Source organism: Bombina bombina, chromosome 2, assembly GCF_027579735.1.
Source record: "Bombina bombina isolate aBomBom1 chromosome 2, aBomBom1.pri, whole genome shotgun sequence".
Lineage (NCBI taxonomy): Eukaryota > Metazoa > Chordata > Amphibia > Anura > Bombinatoridae > Bombina > Bombina bombina.
The window spans coordinates 708,053,413-708,075,132 of record NC_069500.1 but is presented as its reverse complement, the minus strand read 5'-3'; the positions used below and the strand labels follow the sequence as shown (position 1 = coordinate 708,075,132).

Below are 21,720 nucleotides of genomic sequence, written 5' to 3'. Positions count from 1 at the left end.
TTGGTTCTTAAAACTGCCTTATCTTGATGAAAAATTAGAATCACAACAATGAGCAGACAACTCAGAAACTGAAGTTTGATAGCTACTTTATGCATAAGTTCAAATGGAGGAGCCTGCAAAACCTTCAATGACAAATTCAGATTCCAAGGAGGTGAAATTGGATTAATAACAGGCTTAATTCTAGACAACGCCTGAACAAAACAATGAGTGACCAAAAATCTAACCCATCCTGGAAAAAACGGCAAAATTAAAATTCTCAACAACAGAATCAAAAACCCCCTCTGCCTAAGAACTAACCATTCAATCTCCATGCCATCAAGCTTAGAGCCTTGAGATCCAGATGGAAAAACGTACCTTGAGATAGAATGTCTGCAGAGGAAGGGGTCACGGTGAGCAACTGGACATCTGAACCAGATCTGCATACTAAATCCTGCAAGGCCAAGCCGGAGTAATACAAATTACATGACTCCTCTTGCCCGATTCTGGCCATCACTCTGGGAACAACAACAACAAGTAGAGGGAAAAACAGTCTAGTCGAAACGACCATGGAGCTACTAGAGCATCCACAAATTCTGCCTGATGATCCTTTGACCTCGCAAAGCACCTAGGAAGTTTGCGATTTAATTGAGAAGCCATCAGATATATCCCTGGGAAACCCCAAAGTTCCACTATATGATTGAAAACATCCAGATGAAGAGACCACTCCCCTAGATGCGGATACTTACAACTGAAAAAAAATCTGCTTCCCAGTTGTTCAATCCTGGAATATGAACTGCAGAAATAAAACAATTTACTTCTGCACAGGAATTTTAAATACTTCCCTCATGGCTAGGGAATTGTGAGTGTCCCCCTGATGATTGATGTAGGCCACCGCTGAGAAAACGGAGATGAGATTACTTTTCAGTTGAGTCCAATTCTGAAGCACTCTGGTCTCCTCAGTATGCAAGGTTGCCAATAAATGTTTTAGAGCAATTTTCAAACTCCTTGTGTCCTCTCAGACCCCCAGACTGGCCCCCAACCTAAAATACTTGCATCTGTAGTGTTCACAGTCCAAATAGGACAAACAAAAGAAGCCCCTGTACAATAAGCTAATGATTCAGCCATCATGACAAACTCTAAAAGGAAAAAAAAAGTCTTTAAATCAAACCTCTTTTATATAATAAAGGAAAGATCTCCCATTACCAAACAAAGCCACTCATTGTATTGTTTGTATTCATTTTTGTACCTCTTTTTTTCCCTGCTACTTTATTTTTCTCTTTTCCTACTTTTTTTGCTTGGCTATACATCAGACTTGTTACCATAGAGGTGGGAGGGGTTCTTGGAGTTTGTGAATCTTTGCCTCCACCTAGTGGTCAGGAAAAGTAATTCCCAGGAGTAATGGATTGTGGACTCAGATAATTATAAATTATGTTTGTTTGTTTTTTAACATTCAACAATTTCTAAATTTTCTTTGCATATATAGATTTTTTTTTTAGCTATCTTGCTCATCAGTGAAAGCAGAATTACCCCCATTTAAAAATATAAGAATATATACAATGCAATGAAAATAAAAATACAAAGACAATTGCAGGATTTATTTAATTACAAAATTTCATAAAAGTCTATTTTGTTTAGAAAACATCACATCTTTTCATAATTAAGCTCATGTCCACATGTTATGCATTTTTTTCTATACATATCTTCTTCAATATTTTCTTCTGGACCATATTCATGCTGATGACCACTGGTGTCTTTCTTCCACAAGCTGCTCCGGACAGCACGTCTTAGTTCTAAAGGGAAAAACAAAACATAATAAAATAATAGAAAAACAGAATTTATGTTTACCTGATAAATTTCTTTCTCCTACGGTGTATCCAGTCCACGGCTTCATCCTTACTTGTGGGATATTCTCAATCCCTACAGGAAGTGGCAAAGAGCACACAGCAGAGCTGTCCATATAGCTCCCCTCAGGCTCCGCCCCCCAGTCATTCGACCGACAGTTAGGAGAAAAAGGAGAACCATAGGGTGCAGTGGTGACTGTAGTTTACAAAAAATAAATTTAAACCTGACCAAAATGCCAGGGCGGGCCGTGGACCGGATACACCGTAGGAGAAAGAAATTTATCAGGTAAACATAAATTCTGTTTTCTCCTACATTGGTGTATCCGGTCCACGGCTTCATCCTTACTTGTGGGAACCAATACCAAAGCTTTAGGACACGGATGAAGGGAGGGAACAAGTCAGGTAACCTAAACGGAAGGCACCACTGCTTGCAAAACCTTTCTCCCAAAAATAGCCTCCGAAGAAGCAAAAGTATCAAATTTGTAAAATTTGGCAAACGTATGCAGTGAAGACCAAGTCGCTGCCTTACAAATCTGTTCAACAGAAGCCTCATTCTTGAAAGCCCATGTGGAAGCCACAGCTCTAGTAGCGTGAGCTGTAATTCGTTCAGAAGGCTGCCTTCCAGCAGTCTCATAAGCCAACCGGATGATGCTTTTCAGCCACATCAAGATTGTGTAACAGACGTTCCTTGTTAGAAACTGGATTAGGACACAGAGAAGGAACAACTATTTCCTGGTTGATATTCTTATTGGAAACCACTTTTGGAAGAAAACCAGGTTTGGTACGTAAAACGACCTTATCTGTATGAAACACCAGATAGGGTGAATTACACTGCAAAGCAGACAATTCAGAAACTCTTCTAGCAAAAGAAATAGCTACTAAAAACAAAACTTTCCAAGATAGTAACTTAATATCTATGGAATGTAGAGGTTCAAACGGAACCCCTTGAAGAACTGAAAGAACTAAATTTAGACTCCATGGAGGAGCCACAGGTCTGTAGACAGGCTTGATTCTGACTAAAGCCTGTACAAACGCCTGAATATCTGGCATGGCTGCCAGACGCTTGTGTAACAAAACAGACAGAGCAGATATCTGTCCCTTTAAAGAACTAGCTGACAGACCTTTCTCCAATGCTTCTTGGAGAAAAGATAGTATCCTTGGAATCCTAATCTTACTCCATGAGTAACCCTTGGATTCGCACCAGCAAAGATATTTCCGCCATATCTTATGGTAAATTTTCCTGGTGACAGGCTTTCTAGCCTGGATCAGAGTATCTATAACTGATTCCGAAAACCCACGCTTAGCTAGAATCAAGCATTCAATCTCCAAGCAGTCAGTTGCAGAGAAACTAGGTTTGGATGTTTGAATGGACCTTGAATTAGAAGGTCCTGCCTCAAAGGCAGCTTCCATGGTGGAACCGATGACATATTCACCAGGTCTGCATACCAAGTCCTGCGTGGCCACGCAGGAGCTATCATATTACCGAAGCCTTCTCCTGTTTGATCCTGGCTACTAGCCGGGGGAGAAGGGGAAACGGTGGAAAGACATAAGCTAGATTGAACGACCAAGGCGCTACTAAGGCATCTACCAATGTCGCCTTGTGATCCCTGGACCTGGACCCGTAACGTGTAACTTTGGAGTTCTGACGTGACGCCATCAGATCCAGATCTGAAATGCCCTATAGCTGGGTCAGCTGAGCAAAAACCTCCGGGTGGAGTTCCCACTCCCCCGGATGGAAAGTCTGACGACTCAGATAATCCGCTTCCCAGTTGTCCACTCCTGGGATGTGAAATGCTGATATATGGCTGAAGTGATCCTCTGCCCATCTGATGATCTTGGATACCTCCCTCATAGCCAGGGAACTCTTTTTTCCCCCCTGATGATTGATGTATGTTACAGTCGTCATGTTGTCCGACTGAAATCTGATGAATTTGGCCTCCGCTAGTTGAGGCCATGCCTGGAGCGCATTGAATATCGCTCTCAATTCCAAAATGTTTAATCGGGAGAAGAGATTCTTCCCGAGACCATAGACCCTGAGCCTTCAGGGACTTCCAGACCGTGCCCCAGCCTAAGAGGCTGGCGTCGGTCATGACAATGATCCACTCCGGTCTTCGGAAACTCATTCCCTGAGACAGGTGATCCTGAGACAACCACCAGAGGAGTGAGTCTGGTTTGCTGGTCCATCTGAATCTGGGGAGACAAATCTGCATAATCCCCATTCCATTGTTTGAGCATGCACAGTTGCAATGGTCTTAAATGAATTCGAGCAAAAGGAACCACGTCCATTGCCGCAACCATTAGTCCTATTACCTCCATGCACTGAGCTATGGAGGGTTGAGGAATGGATTGAAGAACTCGACAAGTGTTCAAAAGTTTTAATTTCCTGACCTCTGTCAGAAAGATTTTCATTTCTACCGAGTCTATTATTGTTCCCAGGAAGGGAACCCTTGTGAACGGGGACAGAGAACTTTTTTCTATCTTCACCTTCCACCCGTGAGACCTTAGGCTAGAACAATGTCCGTATGAGCCCTTGCTTTGTGAAAGGACGACGCCTGTATTAAAATGTCGTATAGGTAAGGTGCTACTGCAATGCCCCTTGGCCTTAGCACCGCTAGAAGGGACCCTAGCACCTTTGTGAAAATTCTGGGAGCAGTGGCCAATCTGAAGGGAAGAGCCACGAACTGGTAATGCTTGTCCAGAAAGGCGAACCTCAGAAATTGATGGTGATCTTTGTGGATAGGAATATGCAGGTACGCATCCTTTAAGTCCACGGTAGTCATATATTGACCCTCCTGGATCATTGGTAAAATTGTCCGAATGGTTTCTATTTTGAATGATGGAACTCTGAGGAATTTGTTTAGGATCTTTAAATCCAGAATTGGCCTGAATGTTCCTTCCTTTTTGGGAACTACAAACAGGTTTGAGTAAAATCCCAGTCCTTGTTCTGCTGTTGGAACTGGGTTTATCACTCCCATTTTTAAAAGGTCTTCTACGCAATGTAAGAATGCCTGTCTCTTTATCTGGTCTAAAGATAAGCGAGACATGTGGAACCTTCCCCTTGGAGGAAGGTCCTTGAATTCTAGAAGATACCCCTGAGAGACAATTTCTAGTGCCCAGGGGTCCGGAACATCTCTTGCCCAGGCCTGAGCAAAGAGAGAAAGTCTGCCCCCTACTAGATCCGGTCCCGGATCAGGGGCTACCCCTTCATGCTGTCTTGGTAGCAGCAGCAGGCTTTTTGGCCTGTTTACCCTTGTTCCAGCCTTGCAATGGTTTCCATGCTGGTTTGGGCTGGGGTGCGTTACCCTCTTGCCTAGTGGCTGCAGAGGTAGAAGCCGGTCCGTTCCTGAAACTGCGAAAGGAATGAAAATTAGACTTATTTTTAGCTTTGAAAGGTGTATCCTGTGGAAGGGCATGGCCCTTTCCCCCAGTGATATCTGAAATAATTTCTTTCAACTCTGGCCCGAATAGGGTCTTACCCTTGAAAGGAATATTAAGCAATTTTGTTTTGGACGACACATCCGCCGACCACGATTTTAGCCAAAGCGCCCTACGCGCCACTATTGCGAAACCAGAATTTTTCGCCGCTAATTTAGCTAACTGAAAAGCGGCATCTGTAATGAAAGAATTAGCCAACTTCAGGGCGTGAATTCTATCCATGACTTCATCATAAGAGTCTCCTTCTGGAGCGAGTTTTCTAATTCCTCAAACCAAAAAGCAGCTGCAGTGGTTACAGGAATAATGCAAGAAATTGGTTGAAGAAGAAAACCTTGTTGAACAAAAATTTTCTTAAGTAAACCTTCTAATTTTTTATCCATAGGATCTTTGAAAGCGCAACTGTCTTCTATTGGTATAGTTGTGCGCTTAGCTAGCGTTGAAACTGCCCCCTCTACCTTAGGGACCGTCTGCCACGCGTCCCTTCTGGGGTCAACAATGGGGAAAATTTTCTTAAATATAGGAGGGGGAACAAAAGGTACACCTGGCTTCTCCCACTCCTTATTCACTATATCCACCACCCTCTTAGGTATCGGAAACGCATCAGTGTACTGGGACCTCTAAGAATTTATCTATTTTACACAATTTTTCTGGGACCACCAAAGGGTCACAATCATCAAGAGTAGCTAGGACCTCCTTAAGTAGAGCGCGGAGGTGTTCAAGCTTAAATTTAAATGCTATGGTATCAGTCTCTGCCTGCTGAGAAACTTTTCCTGTGTCAGAAATTTCTCCCTCAGACAGGCCCTCCCTCACCGCCAAGTCAGATTGATGTGAGGGCACTACAGATAAATTATCCCCTGCGTCTGCTTGCTCATTTTCTGTATTTAAAACTGAGCAATCACGCTTCCTAGGAAAAGCTGGCAGTTTGGATAAAAATGCTGCGAGAGAATTATCCATTACTGCTGCTAACTGTTGCATAGCATCGCTTGCGCGGGCATAGCTGGTGTTGACACAGAAGGAGAGGATAGTGAGCTATCCTCACTACCTTCAGCTAAAGAATCATCTTGGGCTATATCTTTAAGCGTGATTGTACGGTCCTTAAGCTGTTTGGACGCTATGGCACACTTCACACATAAATTTAATGGGGGAACCACCTTGGCCTTTGAACATACAGAACATAGGTTATCTGAAGGGTCAGACATGTTTGACAGACTTCAACAGATCTTCAATGCAATAAAAATTATTTTTGACAAAAACGTTACTGTGTCTTTAAATAATAAAAGTGCACACTTTATTACTAAAACATCAAAAAAACATCAAATAAACATCCGATTTTAATGAAATTTTTACCACAGTAAGCACTTAATGCTTTGAAATGATTGCACACAAATTTTCAGACCAATTAACCCCTTAATGCCCAAACCGGAGCTAATAACAGCAATTAACTTGTTAAAAACACTACAGTACTATGCCACAGCTTCCACTGTGGCCTTTACCTTCCTTAGGGATTATTTTAGTAGGAAATAAGCCTCTCTGGAGTCTTTTCTGATGCCTCTGGACTCCCCACGTGAAGCTGCATGAACTGCCTAAGCAAAACAACTGTGCAATTGAGGCCTGAAAATGAGGCCTCCTCCCTCTTCATTACAGAGTGGAGGGGCCTTTCTGACTAGAATAGGTGTCCAAATAAGTGCCAGGCGCAAAATAAAACCCCAAAAGTGTTTTAAAGTCTGAAAAAACACCTTATTTATAGTGAAAACATGCTAAAAAGCAATCGATTTAGCCCACAATAGTGTCAACCAGCATAGAGCCCTTAATATAAGCCACAATTTTATACAGAGTCTAAGAAAAATGGCTTACCTATCCCAGAGGGGATTGCTGACAGTCTTCTAGCATTACTAGTTCTTGTTAGAAAAATGACTGATCATACCTGAAGCAGTTAAGCCTGCAAACTGTTCCCCCCCAACTGAAGTTCTCTGGTTTCAACAGTCCTGCATGGGAACAGCAATGGATTTTAGTTACTGGTGCTAAAATCATATTCCTCTCGGCAGAAATCTTCATCACTTTCTGCTGCAGAGTAAATAGTACAAGCCGGCACTATTTTAAAATAACAAACTCTTGATAGAAGAATAAAAAACGACAACTAAACACCACATACTCTTTACCACCCCTGTGGAGATGCTACTAGTTAGAGCGGCAAAGAGAATGACTGGGGGGCGGAGCCTGAGGGGAGCTATATGGACAGCTCTGCTGTGTGCTCTCTTTGCCACTTCCTGTAGGGATTGAGAATATCCCACAAGTAAGGATGAAGCCGTGGACCGGATACACCAATGTAGGAGAAATACTATTTACTCACTCCCCCTATAGGTTAAAGGGTTATACTGGCTACTCTTTGTTCTTGCATCTTTATTAAAATAGGATATGGAAGAGTCTTAAACATTTTAATGCAATGTTCTTTTAAACAAGACTTTTTTTTAATATTGAAAACATTTTTTATGAGTTATGCATAAGGTTATCCTAGGAATTAAATTATGCTTACAGTCTGAAATATTGGCAGACTCATTAGGCCTTTTGGTTGTCTGTTGTCAAAATGTATATTTCTTACCAGTGTTGACACCATTTTAGATGTTAGGACTCTGCATTTTAACAATTTTAGTTTGTGTGTTACTACTACATATAGGGCCAGATAACAAGTGGCACACTAATAATAGCGTGTGAAGCAATATGCGTTATCGCGGGACTGTGCCAACACTAGTACACAACTTGATATTACAGGTTCATGGTAAAGCGCGGTAACCAGAGAAAAGTTAGCACGGCCGATTTTGCTCAAGTGCAACCTATACTTTCATTGGATATTGCAACCGTGCTAAATAGCACTAGTATTACAAGTTGAGTTATAGTTTGTGATCAAGCAAAAACAAAACAAAACTGCGCTAGTTTAGTGTGACTTGAGACCTGTAATACATTTTTACTTTGAGCACAGTTAGCATATTGTCCTGTTGCATACCTTTTAATTTGCATGTTAATGAGCTCTGCAAACTTTGCATTCACCTACAGGCATGCGCAGAACATATTGAGACTTCTGTATAATCTGGATACTGTACTCAGGGGTGTGGGATAACAATAACAGTGACGTTGGCAAATATGTCAGACAAATAAGCTGAGTAAAACTGAAGTGCACGCCAGAAAAGGCGGATGCCATCTGCAACCCAGGTTGGCAGGGAAGAAAGAAGATTTTACTAAATTTTGGATTTGCTCTGCATGGATGTTGGGTAAAAGCTTGCCTTTCATATCCCTTTAAAAAAGGAAATGATTATTTTCATCCTAACAATAAAGTACAGCAGAAATTTGTCCAAATATAAATGATTAAAGGACCACTAAAGTCAAAATTAAAGTTTCTTGATTCAGATAAAACAATGAAATTTAAATAAAAACTTTCATTATCAAAACGTCCACATTCTTTTTGTATGCACATATTCAGAGGCTCCAGCTCCTACACGTATATGCATTTAGTGATTGGCTGATAGCTGTCACTTGATAAAGGGCGAGGGAAAAATGTATTAACTTTTAAATTTGCCTGACAATATTCTACTTCTCATTTAAAATTAAAAGTACTATTGCATTTTCTTTTTATTGGGTATTTGACAGTTATTCAATTCTACTGTATTTAGTGGTCCTTTAACTCAGGATTCTTCAAACAACGGGTTGCGACCCATTACTGGGTCGCAAGCACCGTTCCCTAAGAACGCATTGTATTCTCTAAGTAAAAATAAGCTGCATTTAATGCAAAAATTTGGCTATCTAAAAAAACTTGTTAAAACCACCTCCTTCCTTAAAGCTTAGTGTTTCACATAAATAGGATCGGTCAGGGGGGCGGGCGGGGCTAGCCTGCAACAGGAACTTTCATGTTTTTGTCCAGCTCCTCTATAGTCAGCTTAATATTTCAGCTGATTGCTACGGGTTACCCGAGTAGCAACTGCAGCCTCCGGCCAAAGCACTGGATTTGGGAATATTGAAGATAGGACGCAGTTGCGGTTTGGCGAGAACCGCTATATTTGAGGTACGCCGCATACACCTCATAGATCCAGACTGTCATAGTTCCTACAGGGATGCTAGTATATTCACTGTGACCTGCGACAAGTAGCACTTTCACTACACCGAGACAGAGGCCAGCGGCCTACATTAGGCCTATATAGTTTTGTTTGAACCCTCTATCCACCGGAGCCCAGCAGATCTACAGCATCCTGACACCAAACGGTGACTACTGAAGGACCATAAACATTTTTCACCATCCCATCCATATAAACCATACAGGCTCACTCACCCTTTGCTCAAGCGCACACTCTGAAAGTTAATAAGACCACCCCTCTTTCTTGAAGACACACTGTAACAGCAGAGTAGACTTGGGTGATATCTATCCATTATTCCTACCTCATACATAAAGAATTGTGTGTAAAGCTTAATGAACAGTCTCTGATTTCATCCAGACTCACAGTGGGCATTTGAGACTAATCTACTAGAAAGGGATTCTTATATGAGAGGTCCAACTACCATCTGCAGTTCATAGGCCTTCAAGCCCTCAGCTATATAAGCAAATAATCCAACCCAATAAACAAAGACTAAGCCTATACTCTAGCAAATAAAGCTGTTAAACTACCTATCCTAACATTCAGCAATACAGTCCCCCCCCCCCTGCTTTTCCTGCTAACACCCTGTGTTGGTGGGTCATATCCTGAGCTCCCTTTTCCATGATCGTCCTGTGAGGACAACCTCCCTGGGGAGCAGAGTATTGCTGGAAACTCTGAAGCTTACACTTATTGATGGACTAACTCACGTGGTCTTTGCTTAGGCAACACATAGCATTTGTGACTTTGAAAGCAAATAACATTTTGATTAGGTGGTGCATTACGTACAAAGGCATTCAACACTTGCTTTCTTGTCATCCTGTAACCTAGAAAATACTGGGAGAAAGAGACTACATGAGAAGACAGCAGTTTTAGAATAGATTATCTCCAGCACCTGTGTATCCAGCTCTCTCCTGCTAGATTCTGGCAACCAGACATGGGAGGAGAGGAAACGGTGGGAATACATAAGCCAGATTGAAAAACTAAGGCACTGCTAGAGCATCTATCAGCACCGCCTTGGGATCCTGAGACCTGGACCCGTAACGAGGTAGTTTGGCATTCTGAAGGGACGCCATCAGATCCAAATCTGGTGTGCCCCATAGCTGAATTAGCTGGGCAAACACCTTCGGATGAAGTTCCCACTCCCCCAGATGAAAAGTCTGACGACTCAGGAAAGACTTTTCATCTGGGAAATCCGCCTCCCAGTTCTCTACTCCTGGTATGTGGATCGCTGATAGATGCCATCGAATTATTTTGGTAACTTCCATCATCTCTAGAGAACTCCTTGTTCCTCTCTGATGATTGATATAAGCTACAGTCGTGATGTTGTCCGACTGAAACCTGATGAATTTGTCCGCAGCAAGCTGAGGCCACGCCTGAAGCGTATTGAAAATCACTATCAGTTCCAGAATGTTTATCGGAAGAATCGATTCCTCCCAAGACCATAAGCCCTGAGCTTTCAGGGAGTTCCAGACTGCACCCCAGCCTAACAGGCTGGCATCTGTCGTTACTATGAGCCACTCTGGCCTGTGGAAACACATTCCCTGAGACAGGTGGTCCTGAGACAACCACCAGAGAAGAGAATCTCTGGTCTCCTAGTCCAGATGCAGTAGAGGAGATAAATCTGCATAATCCCCATTCCACTGTTTGAGCATGCTTAGTTGCAGTGGTCTGAGATGTAGGCGGGCAAAAGGAACTATGTCCATTGCCGCTACCATGAGACCGATTACCTCCATACACTGAGCCACTGATGGCCGAGGAATGAAATGAAGAGCTCGGCGAGTGGTTAAGATCTTCGATTTTCTGACCTCCGTCAGAATTTTTTTTATTTCCACCGAGTCTATCAGAGTTCCTAGAAGGAAACTCTTGTTTGAGGGAAGAGAAAACTCTTCTATATGTTCACCTTCCACCGGTGAGATCTCAGAAAATAAAAAACTAACATTTTTGTCACCACACTCATTACCATTTCCTAGTAGTTAGAGTAGGCAGAGAATGACTGGGGGGTGGAGTTAAGGGGGGAGCTATATAGGCAGCTCTGCTGTGGGTGCTCTCTTTGCCACTTCCTGTTGGGAAGGAGAATATCCCACAAGTAATGGATGAATCTGTGGACTCGATACATCTTACAAGAGAAATAGCACTAGATTAGTGTACAATTCTATATGACAGCGATGCTGTGTACATGAAACATGTACATAATACAGAGTTGAAACGGTAAGGTAAATAAATACAATGTATCATCAGTTGCATAGGTCAGTTTCCTGAATGCATATCATACATAATTAAGATGACATATACATTTGAGCTCATATAGAATGCATAGGCATGCAAAGGTAAAATAAATCATGGAAACCCAAGCACATATTAATGCAACATACACTGCTTAAACTGATCAATTTCAAGAGTAGGTATATTTACATATATGAGGAACCAACCCAATAAGCAAAATATTAATCCTAAAATACATATATATCAATGTATACAATGTAAAGCTGTAACGAAATGAAATAAGGTTACTAAACCAAGTGGAAAACAATATTAGCATTCCCAGATATTAATGATATCATTTTCTGCATTGAAACCATAAGGTATAAGTGTGCTCATTTTGTTGATCCAATAGACCTCCTGCCTGGCTAAAATAGGCCATTTATCTCCACCTCTGGGAGGGCATCTATCGCATTCCATTCAAAATTACACACGTTCCCATTATGCTCTTCAATGAAGTGTCTCGCTAATTCAGAACAAAAAAAATCCTGTTCCTGATGTACCCCAGGTGTTCCTGTATTCTAGTACGAACATTACGGGTAGTCATACCCACGTACTGTAATTTGTGATACGTACAACCAATAAGGTAAATCACAAACTTGAACAGTTGATACACCCACGGGTATTGAAAGACTGATTGGTCACATAGGAAGTGAATTGTGTGCCTACCTTGATAACCTTTACATGCCTTGCAATTTTTACCACATTTTTATGTCCCATTATGTCTAAGCCATGAACTCAGACTTTCTGGCTTACGCAATTGGCTAGGTGAAACCATGTTACCCAGAGTTAGATTCCTTCTGTAGGTAAATCTACAACCTCTCTTAACTGTATCTTTTAATAGGTCATCACCATATAATATGGGTAGATATTTCTTGATAATATTACAAATTTGATAATATTGATTTGCGTACTTAGTGATAAAGGTAGGTCTACAGGGAGTGCAGAATTATTAGGTAAGTTGTATTTTTGAGGATTAATTTTATTATTGAACAACAACCATGTTCTCAATGAACCCAAAAAACTCATTAATATCAAAGCTGAATAGTTTTGGAAGTAGTTTTTAGTTTGTTTTTAGTTGTAGCTATTTTAGGGGGATATCTGTGTGTGCAGGTGACTATTACTGTGCATAATTATTAGGCAACTTAACAAAAAAACAAATATATACCCATTTCAATTATTTATTTTTACCAGTGAAACCAATATAACATCTCAACATTCACAAATATACATTTCTGACATTCAAAAACAAAACAAAAACAAATCAGTGACCAATATAGCCACATTTCTTTGCAAGGACACTCAAAAGCCTGCCATCTATGGATTCTGTCAGTGTTTTGATCTGTTCACCATCAACATTGCGTGCAGCAGCAACCACAGCCTCCCAGACACTGTTCAGAGAGGTGTACTGTTTTCCCTCCTTGTAAATCTCACATTTGATGATGGACCACAGGTTCTCAATGGGGTTCAGATCAGGTGAACAAGGAGGCCATGTCATTAGATTTTCTTCTTTTATACCCTTTCTTGCCAGCCACGCTGTGGAGTACTTGGACGCGTGTGATGGAGCATTGTCCTGCATGAAAATCATGTTTTTCTTGAAGGATGCAGACTTCTTCCTGTACCACTGCTTGAAGAAGGTGTCTTCCAGAAACTGGCAGTAGGACTGGGAGTTGAGCTTGACTCTATCCTCAACCCGAAAAGGCCCCACAAGCTCATCTTTGATGATACCAGCCCAAACCAGTACTCCACCTCCACCTTGCTGACGTCTGAGTCGGACTGGAACTCTCTGCCCTTTACCAATCCAGCCACGGGCCCATCCATCTGGCCCATCAAGACTCACTCTCATTTCATCAGTCCATAAAACCTTAGAAAAATCAGTCTTCAGATATTTCTTGGCCCAGTCTTGACGTTTCAGCTTGTGTGTCTTGTTCAGTGGTGGTCGTCTTTCAGCCTTTCTTACCTTGGCCATGTCTCTGAGTATTGCACACCTTGTGCTTTTGGGCACTCCAGTGATGTTGCAGCTCTGAAATATGGCCAAACTGGTGGCAAGTGGCAAGTGGCATCTTAGCAGCTGCACGCTTGACTTTTCTCAGTTCATGGGCAGTTATTTTGCGCCTTGGTTTTTCCACACGCTTCTTGCGACCCTGTTGACTATTTTGAATGAAACGCTTGATGATCACGCTTCAGAAGCTTTGCAATTTTAAGAGTGCTGCATCTCTCTGCAAGATATCTCACTATTTTTTACTTTTCTGAGCCTGTCAAGTCCTTCTTTTGACCCATTTTGCCAAAGGAAAGGAAGTTGCCTAATAATTATGCACACCTGATATAGGGTGTTGATGTCATTAGACCACACCCCTTCTCATTACAGAGATGCACATCACCTAATATGCTTAATTGGTAGTAGGCTTTCAAGTCTATACCGCTTGGACTAAGACAACATGCATAAAGAGGATGATGTGGTCAAAATACTCATTTGCCTAATAATTCTGCACACAGTGTACTTTCTTCAATCCTCCCATTTTTTACAGATTTATTATTCTATTTAAGAAGGCTGCTTCTCTCTCTTGTTTGCATCTTCAAAGGCCAGAGTAATAACTCTCTCATTATAGCCACGTTTTATGCAGCCTGTCCTAAAAGGAAGTTGTCTCCTGTGAGCTGATCCTCCTAGTCCTAAGGAACTGTTCCTTGGCAAATCCCCGAAATACATGTTTAGGATGTGAGTTTGATGAATGTAATGAGTTACCTGCTATGGGTTTACGATACACTTGTGTTTCAATTCTGCCAGAAGTAAAATCCATAGTAAGCTCAATATCCAAAAAATGTATTTTCTCCTTTTGCCATTCTGAGGTAAACTGAATGTCAGGGATACATGCATTAAGATACTCAACAAAAGAATCCGCCTCTGATGATGAAAAAGTAGTGACAAATATAAGATCATCAATAAATCTTCTGTAGCACAAAACTCTGTCCGAGAACCAATTATGTCCAAAGAGGTATCTATATTCAAACCAGCCCATAAACAAGTTAGCGTATGAGGGGGCAAATTTTGCCCCCATAGCTGTACCCCTCATTTGGACATAATAGGTTCCCTCAAACAGAAAATATTTGTGCTCCAAAAGAAATCTAATGACCCCAAGGATGAATTTCTTAGTTTCATCTGAATAGTTGGACATCAAATCCAAAAAGAATGATATAGCTTCAATCCCCAATGAATGAGGTATAGAAGTGTACAAGGCCACAACAACATCTACTGTGAGCCAACTCATATCCTCCATCACTCGCATAGGCTCCACAATGTTTAACATATGTGTTGTATCTTTTAGAAAACTGGGAAGGGACATGGCCAATGGTTGCAAGATATTATCAATCCATTCAGATAGATTTTCAAACAAAGAAACAATTCCTGCGACTATTGGTCATCCTTTAATACTGTCCAAACCCTTGTGTACCTTCGGCAATAAAACCAGATCATTTAGTTGGCGAAAAGCCTCAGAAATATACATTTGTCTATCCATGACGACAATGTTACCGCCCTTATCAGATTGTTTAATCACTATGGACATATTCTGTAATAAGACAAAAGCCTCTCTTTCAATTTTTGTCAAATTAGAGTGACTAGCAGTAACAGAATCATTAAGACATTTCAAATCCTCCAACACTCTCTTATGGAAGCTATCCAAAGCTATTCCCCTAGATTGCACAGGGTAAAATCTAGATCTATTCCTAAATCCTGGGGGAAATGGGTAGACAGGGAGATCCTGTGATCTGTTCAACCTCCAAAGATTGGAGAGTGGCTAGATCACACATATCACTGAATGTGGGTAAGAATTCAGCATTAGTGGCACCTTCCTCCCCTCTCGTTGTAGAATCACAGGCAGTATTCTGCTTGTCACTAAAGTGTCTGCGAAGGGTGAGATTCCGAACAAATTTGTTCAGATCTAAAATGGTTTGAAAAATATCACATTTTCTAGTGGGGCAGAAACCTAGTCCTAAGTTGAGTACCCTATATTCCGTGTCAGAGTGAGTATGATGAAAACATAATTTATACTTACCTGATAAATTTATTTCTCGTGGTGTATCCAGTCCACGGATCACCCATTACTTGTGGGATATTCTCCTTCCCAACAGGAAGCTGCAAGAGGATCACCCACAGCAGAGCTGTCTATATAGCGCCTCCCCTAACTGCCACTACCAGTCATTCGACCGAAGACAAGCAAGAGAAAGGAGAAACTATAGGGTGCAGTGGTGACTGTAGTTTAAAAATAAAAAACACCTGCCTTAAAATGACAGGGCGGGCCGTGGACTGGATACACCACAAGAGAAATAAATTTATCAGGTATTAAAATTATGTTTTCTCTTGTAAGGTGTATCCAGTCCACGGATCATCCATTACTTGTGGGATATCAATACCAAAGCTATAGGACACAGATGAAGGGAGGGACAAGGCAGGCGCTTAAACAGAAGGCACCACTGCCTGCAAGACCTTTCTCCCAAAAATAGCCTCCGAAGAAGCAAAAGTATCAAATTTTAAAAACCCATGTGGAAGCTACCGCTCTAGTAGAATGAGCTGTAATCCTTTCAGGAGGCTGCTGGCCAGCAGTCTCATAAGCTAAGCGTATTATACTCCTTAGCCAAAAGAAAGAGAGAGGTTTCCGAAGCCTTTTGGCCTCTCCTCTGTCCAGAGAAGACAACAAAAAATGCATATGTTTGACGAGAATCTTTAGTAGCTTGTAAATAAAACTTTAAAGCACGAACCACGTCAAGATTGTGTAAAAGACGTTCCTTCTTTGAAGAAGGATTAGGACACAGTGACGGTACAACAATCTCCTGATTGATATTTTTATTAGATACCACCTTAGGTAAAAAACCATGTTTGGTACGTAACACTACCTTATCTGCATGAAAAATGAGATAAGGGGAATCACATTGTAAAGCAGATAACTCCAAAACTCTTCGAGCCGAGGAGATAGCTACTAAAAACAGAACCTTCCAGGATAAGAGCTTAATATCTATGGAATGCAAAGGTTCAAACGGAACCCCTTGAAGAACCTTAAGAACTAAATTTAAACTCCAAGGCGGAGCAACAGGTTTAAACACAGGCTTGATTCTGACTAAAGCTTGACAAAACGCCTGCACGTCTGGAACCTCAGCCAGACGTTTGTGCAAAAGGACAGAGCAGAAATCTGTCCTTTTAAGGAACTAGCTGACAAACCCTTCTCTAATCCTTCTTGGAGAAAAGATAATATCCTAGGAATCCTGACCTTACTCCATGAGTAACCCTTGGATTCACACCAATGAAGATATTTACACCATATCTTATGATAGATTTTCCTGGTGACAGGCTTTCGCGCCTGTATTAAGGTATCAATGACCGACTCGGAGGAACCACGCTTTGATAAAATCAAGCGTTCAATCTCCAAGCAGTCAGCCGCAGAGATATTAGATTTGGATGGTTGAAAGGACCCTGAAGTAGAAGGTCCTGCCTCAGAGGCAGAGTCCATGGTGGAAAGGATGACATGTCCACCAGATCTGCATACCAAGTCCTGCGTGGCCATGCAGGTGCTATCAAAATTACCGATGCTCTCTCCTGTTTGATCTTGGCAATCAGACGAGGGAGCAGAGGAAACGGTGGAAACACATAAGCCAGGTTGAAGGACCAAGGCGCTGCTAGAGCATCTATCAGCGCTGCCTTGGGATCCCTGGACCTGGATCCGTAACAAGGAAGCTTGGCGTTCTGGCGAGACGCCATGAGATCCAGTTCTGGTTTGCCCCAACGTTGAATCAACTGTGCAAACACCTCCGGATGGAGCTCCCACTCCCCCGGATGAAAAGTCTGACGACTTAGAAAATCTGCCTCCCAGTTCTCTACTCCTGGGATATGGATAGCTGATAGATGGCAAGAGTGAATCTCTGTCCATTGAATTATCTTTGAAACCTCCAACATCGCTAGGGAACTCCTTGTTCCCCCTTGATGGTTGATGTAAGCTACAGTCGTGATGTTGTCCGACTGAAATCTGATGAACCTCACTGCCGCTAGCTGAGTCCAAGCCTGAAGAGCATCGAATATCGCTCTTAGTTCCAGAATGTTTATTGGAAGGAGTGCCTCCTCCTGAGTCCACGACCCCTGAGCCTTCAGAGAGTTCCAGACTGCACCCCAGCCCAGAAGGCTGGCATCTGTTGTTACTATTGTCCAATCTGGCCTGCGGAAGGTCATACCTTAGGACAGATGGACCCGAGATAGCCACCAGAGAAGAGAATCCCTGGTCTCTTGATCCAGATTTAGTAGAGGGGACAAATCTGTGTAATCCCCATTCCACTGACTGAGCATGCAGAGTTGCAGCAGTCTGAGATGTAGGCGTGCAAACGGAACTATGTCCATTGCCGCTACCATTAAGCCGATTACTTCCATACACTGAGCCACCGAAGGGCGAGAAGTATAATAAAGAACACGTTAGGAATTTAGAAGTTTTGACAACCTGTCCTCTGTCAGGTAAATCCTCATTTCTACAGAATCTATCAGAGTTCCCAGGAAGGAAACTCTTGTGAGAGGGGATAGAGAACTCTTCTTTTCGTTCACTTTCCACCCATGAGACATCAGGAATGCCAGAACAAAGTCCGTATGGGACTTAGCAATTTGGAAATTCGACGCCTGTATCAGAATGTCGTCTAAGTAAGGGGCTACTGCTATGCCCCGCGGCCTTAGGACCGCCAGAAGTGACCCCAGAACCTTCTTAAAGATTCTTGGTGCTGTAGCTAACCCAAAGGGAAGAGCCAAAAACTGGTAATGCCTGTCTAGGAAGGCGAACCTGAGAAACCAATTATGATCTCTGTGTATCTGAATGTGAAGATAAGCATCCTTTAAGTCCACAGTAGTCATGTATTGACAGTCCTGGATCATAGGTAGAATGGTTCGAATAGTCTCCATCTTGAAAGATGGGACCCTGAGAAATTTGTTTAGGATCTTGAGATCTAAGATTGGTCTGAAGGTTCCCTCTTTCTTGGGAACCACAAAAGAGATTTGAATAGAAGCCTTGCCCCTGTTCCTCCTTTGGAACTGGGTGGATCACTCCCATAACTAGGAGGTCTTGAACACAATGTAAGAATGCCTCTCTCTTTATCTGGTCTGCAGATAATTGTGAGAGGTGAAATCTTCCTTTTGGGGAAGAAGCTTTGAAGTCCAGAAGATATCCCTGGGACACAATTTCCAACGCCCAAAGATCCTGGACATCTCTTGTCCAAGCCTAGGCGAAGAGAGAAAGTCTGCCCCCTACTAGATCAGTTACCGGATCGGGGGCTGATATTTCATGCTGCCTTAGAGGCAGCAGCAGGCTTCTTAGCCTGCTAACCTTTGTTCCAGGCCTGGTTAGGTCTCCAGACTGGGCAAAATTTCCCTGTTGTTTTGCATTAGAGGGAGTTGATGCCGCGCTCGTCTTAAACTAATTTTCGTGCCTTTCGAAACTTTGTTTGGTCCTTAATTTATTAGACCTATCCTGAGGAAGGGCATGACCTTTTCCTCCAGTAATATCAGAAATTATCTCCTTCAGTCCAGGCCCGAATAGGGTCTGCCCCTTGAAAAGAATGTTGAGACGCTTAGACTTTGAAGTAACGTCAGCTGACCAGGATTTAAGCCATAGCGCCCTATGCGCCTGTATAGCAAAACCTGAGTTCTTAGCCGTTAGTTTGGTTAAATGAACAACGGCGTCAGAAACAAATGAATTGGCTAGCTTAAGCGCTTTAAGCTTGTCAAGTATATCATCCAATGAAGTTTCTACCTGTAAGGCCTCTTCCAGAGACTCAAACCAGAAGGCCGCAGCAGCAGTGACCGGGGCAATGCATGCAAGAGGCTGGAGAATAAAATCTTGTTGAATAAACATTTTCTTAAGGTAACCCTCTAACTTTTTATCCATTGGATCTAGGAAAGCACAACTGTCCTCGACAGGAATAGTTGTACGCTTAGCTAGGGTAGAAACTGCTCCCTCCACCTTAGGGACCGTTTGCCATAAGTCCCGTGTAGCGGCATCTATTGGAAACATTTTCTTAAAAATAGGAGGGGGAGAGAATGGTACACCTGGTCTATCCCATTCCTTAGAAACAATTTCTGAAAACCTTTTAGGTATTGGAAAAACATCAGTGTAAACAGGCACTGCATAGTATTTATCCAATCTACACAATTTCTCTGGCACTATAATGGTGTCACAGTCATCCAGAGTAGCTAAAACCTCCCTGAGCAACACACGGAGGGTGTTCAAGCTTAAATTTAAATGTAGACATATCAGGTTGAAGCATCTTCCCTGAGTCAGAAAAATCACCCACAGAAAGAAGCTCTCCTGCCTCAGCTTCTGCATATTGTGAGGGGATATCAGACATAGCTATTAAAGCATCAGAGAGCTCTGTATTTTTTCTAGTCCCAGAGCTGTCTCGCTTTCCTTGTAACCCTGGTAGTTTGGACAATACCGCTAGAGGGTATGATCCATAACTGCCGCTATGTCTTGTAAAGTAAACGCCATGGGCGCGCTAGATGTACTTGGCGCCACTTGAGCGGGAGTCCCTTGAGCGGGAGTCAAAGGTTCTGACACGTGGGGCGAGTTAGTCGGCATAACTTCCCCCTTGTCAATTTCCTCTGGTGATAAATCTTTTAAAGACAGAATATGATCTTTATAACTTAAAGTAAAATCAGTACATTTGGTACACATTCTAAGAGGGGGTTCCACAATGGCTTCTAAACATAATGAACAAGGAGTTTCCTCTATGTCAGACATGTTTAAACAGACTAGCAATGAGACCAGCAAGCTTGGAAAACACTTTGATAAATGTAAACAAGCAAAAAATAAAAACGGTACTGTGCCTTTAAGAGAAACAAATTTTGTCAGAAATTGAAAAACAGTGATAAAAAGCAGTAAATCTTACGAAATTTTTACAGTGTGTATAATAGACTAACAGAGCATTGCACCCACTTGCAAATGGATGATTAACCCCTTAGTTTCAAAACCGGATTAAAAAAAACCATATAAACGTTTTTTTTAACAGTCACAACAAACTGCCACAGCTCTGCTGTGGCCCTACCTGCACATACAATGACTTTTGAAGGCACAAAAACCCTTTGTAGATGCCCTAAGTGTTCAGGGGACTCCTTCAGGGAAGCTGGATGTCTCAAGCTGCAAAAACTACTGCACGATTTAGGCCTGAAATTAGGCCCCTCTCAACCTGTACTCACAGTGAGAGGGCCATAAAAAACTATCCCTAGGCAACATCTAGCCAGCCATGTGGAAAAAACTGGGCCCCAATAAAGTTTTATCACCAATATGTAGAAAAAAAAACGTTTAAACACTTCCAGCAAACGTTATCTTATTTTCAGTAATGTGAGAAAGTAATAAGAATATTACCTTTTACAGCAAGCATGATACTAGTCGTTATTAAATCACTGTAATCAGGCTTACCTTAAATAAATTCGGTATTAACAGCATTTTCTAGCATATTCATTTCTCTAGAAAAATTTAAACTGCACATACCTCATAGCAGGAGACCCTGCACGCCATTCCCCCAGCTGAAGTTACCTCTCTCTTCAGTTATGTGTGAGAACAGCAATGGATCTTAGTTACAACCTGCTAAGATCATCAAAAACCACAGGCAGACTCTTCTTCAACTTTCTGCCTGAGGCTAAAACAGTACAAATAATAGGATATATAGGAGCGCCGCTGGCTAAGATATACCACAGGAGTCAAACTTTTAAAATCAAATAATTGTACAAGTATTTAATAAATCTACATAGATATAAAAATTAACAAAAATGATAAGATCAGGTTATTTGAATAAAATGGTGAATTCACTGGAGTACAGATCCTAGGGGTAAATAACCCTTTAGTAATGAATTGGTACAGCTCATATGTTTAAAAATTGAGATCGTGAACAATATGTGTCGAACCAAAAAAATTTTAACAAAAAATTAATTAGAATCAATAAGGGATTCCCTTAGTGTAGGTGGGTCTAAAGTGTAATATTACTAATAGAAATAAAAATAAAAGTTACAAATAAAAAATGAAAAAATGGCATGTAGTTGTGAAGATAAGAATCCAGTAAAGGATTAG

The 21,720-nt window shown here is 41.8% G+C and overlaps 1 protein-coding gene across 1 annotated transcript in view; it reads right to left on the bottom strand.

The window, feature by feature from the left end:
* Positions 1–1,553: 1,553 nt before the first annotated feature.
* XPA (XPA, DNA damage recognition and repair factor) overlaps positions 1,554–21,720 on the bottom strand; it is a 54,176-nt gene continuing 34,009 nt past the window's right edge. The window contains exon 7 of the mRNA XM_053702700.1: positions 1,554–1,769. Within this exon, the coding sequence (XP_053558675.1) occupies positions 1,621–1,769 (149 nt within the window). The 3' untranslated portion in view covers positions 1,554–1,620. The remainder of the gene's footprint in view (positions 1,770–21,720) is intronic.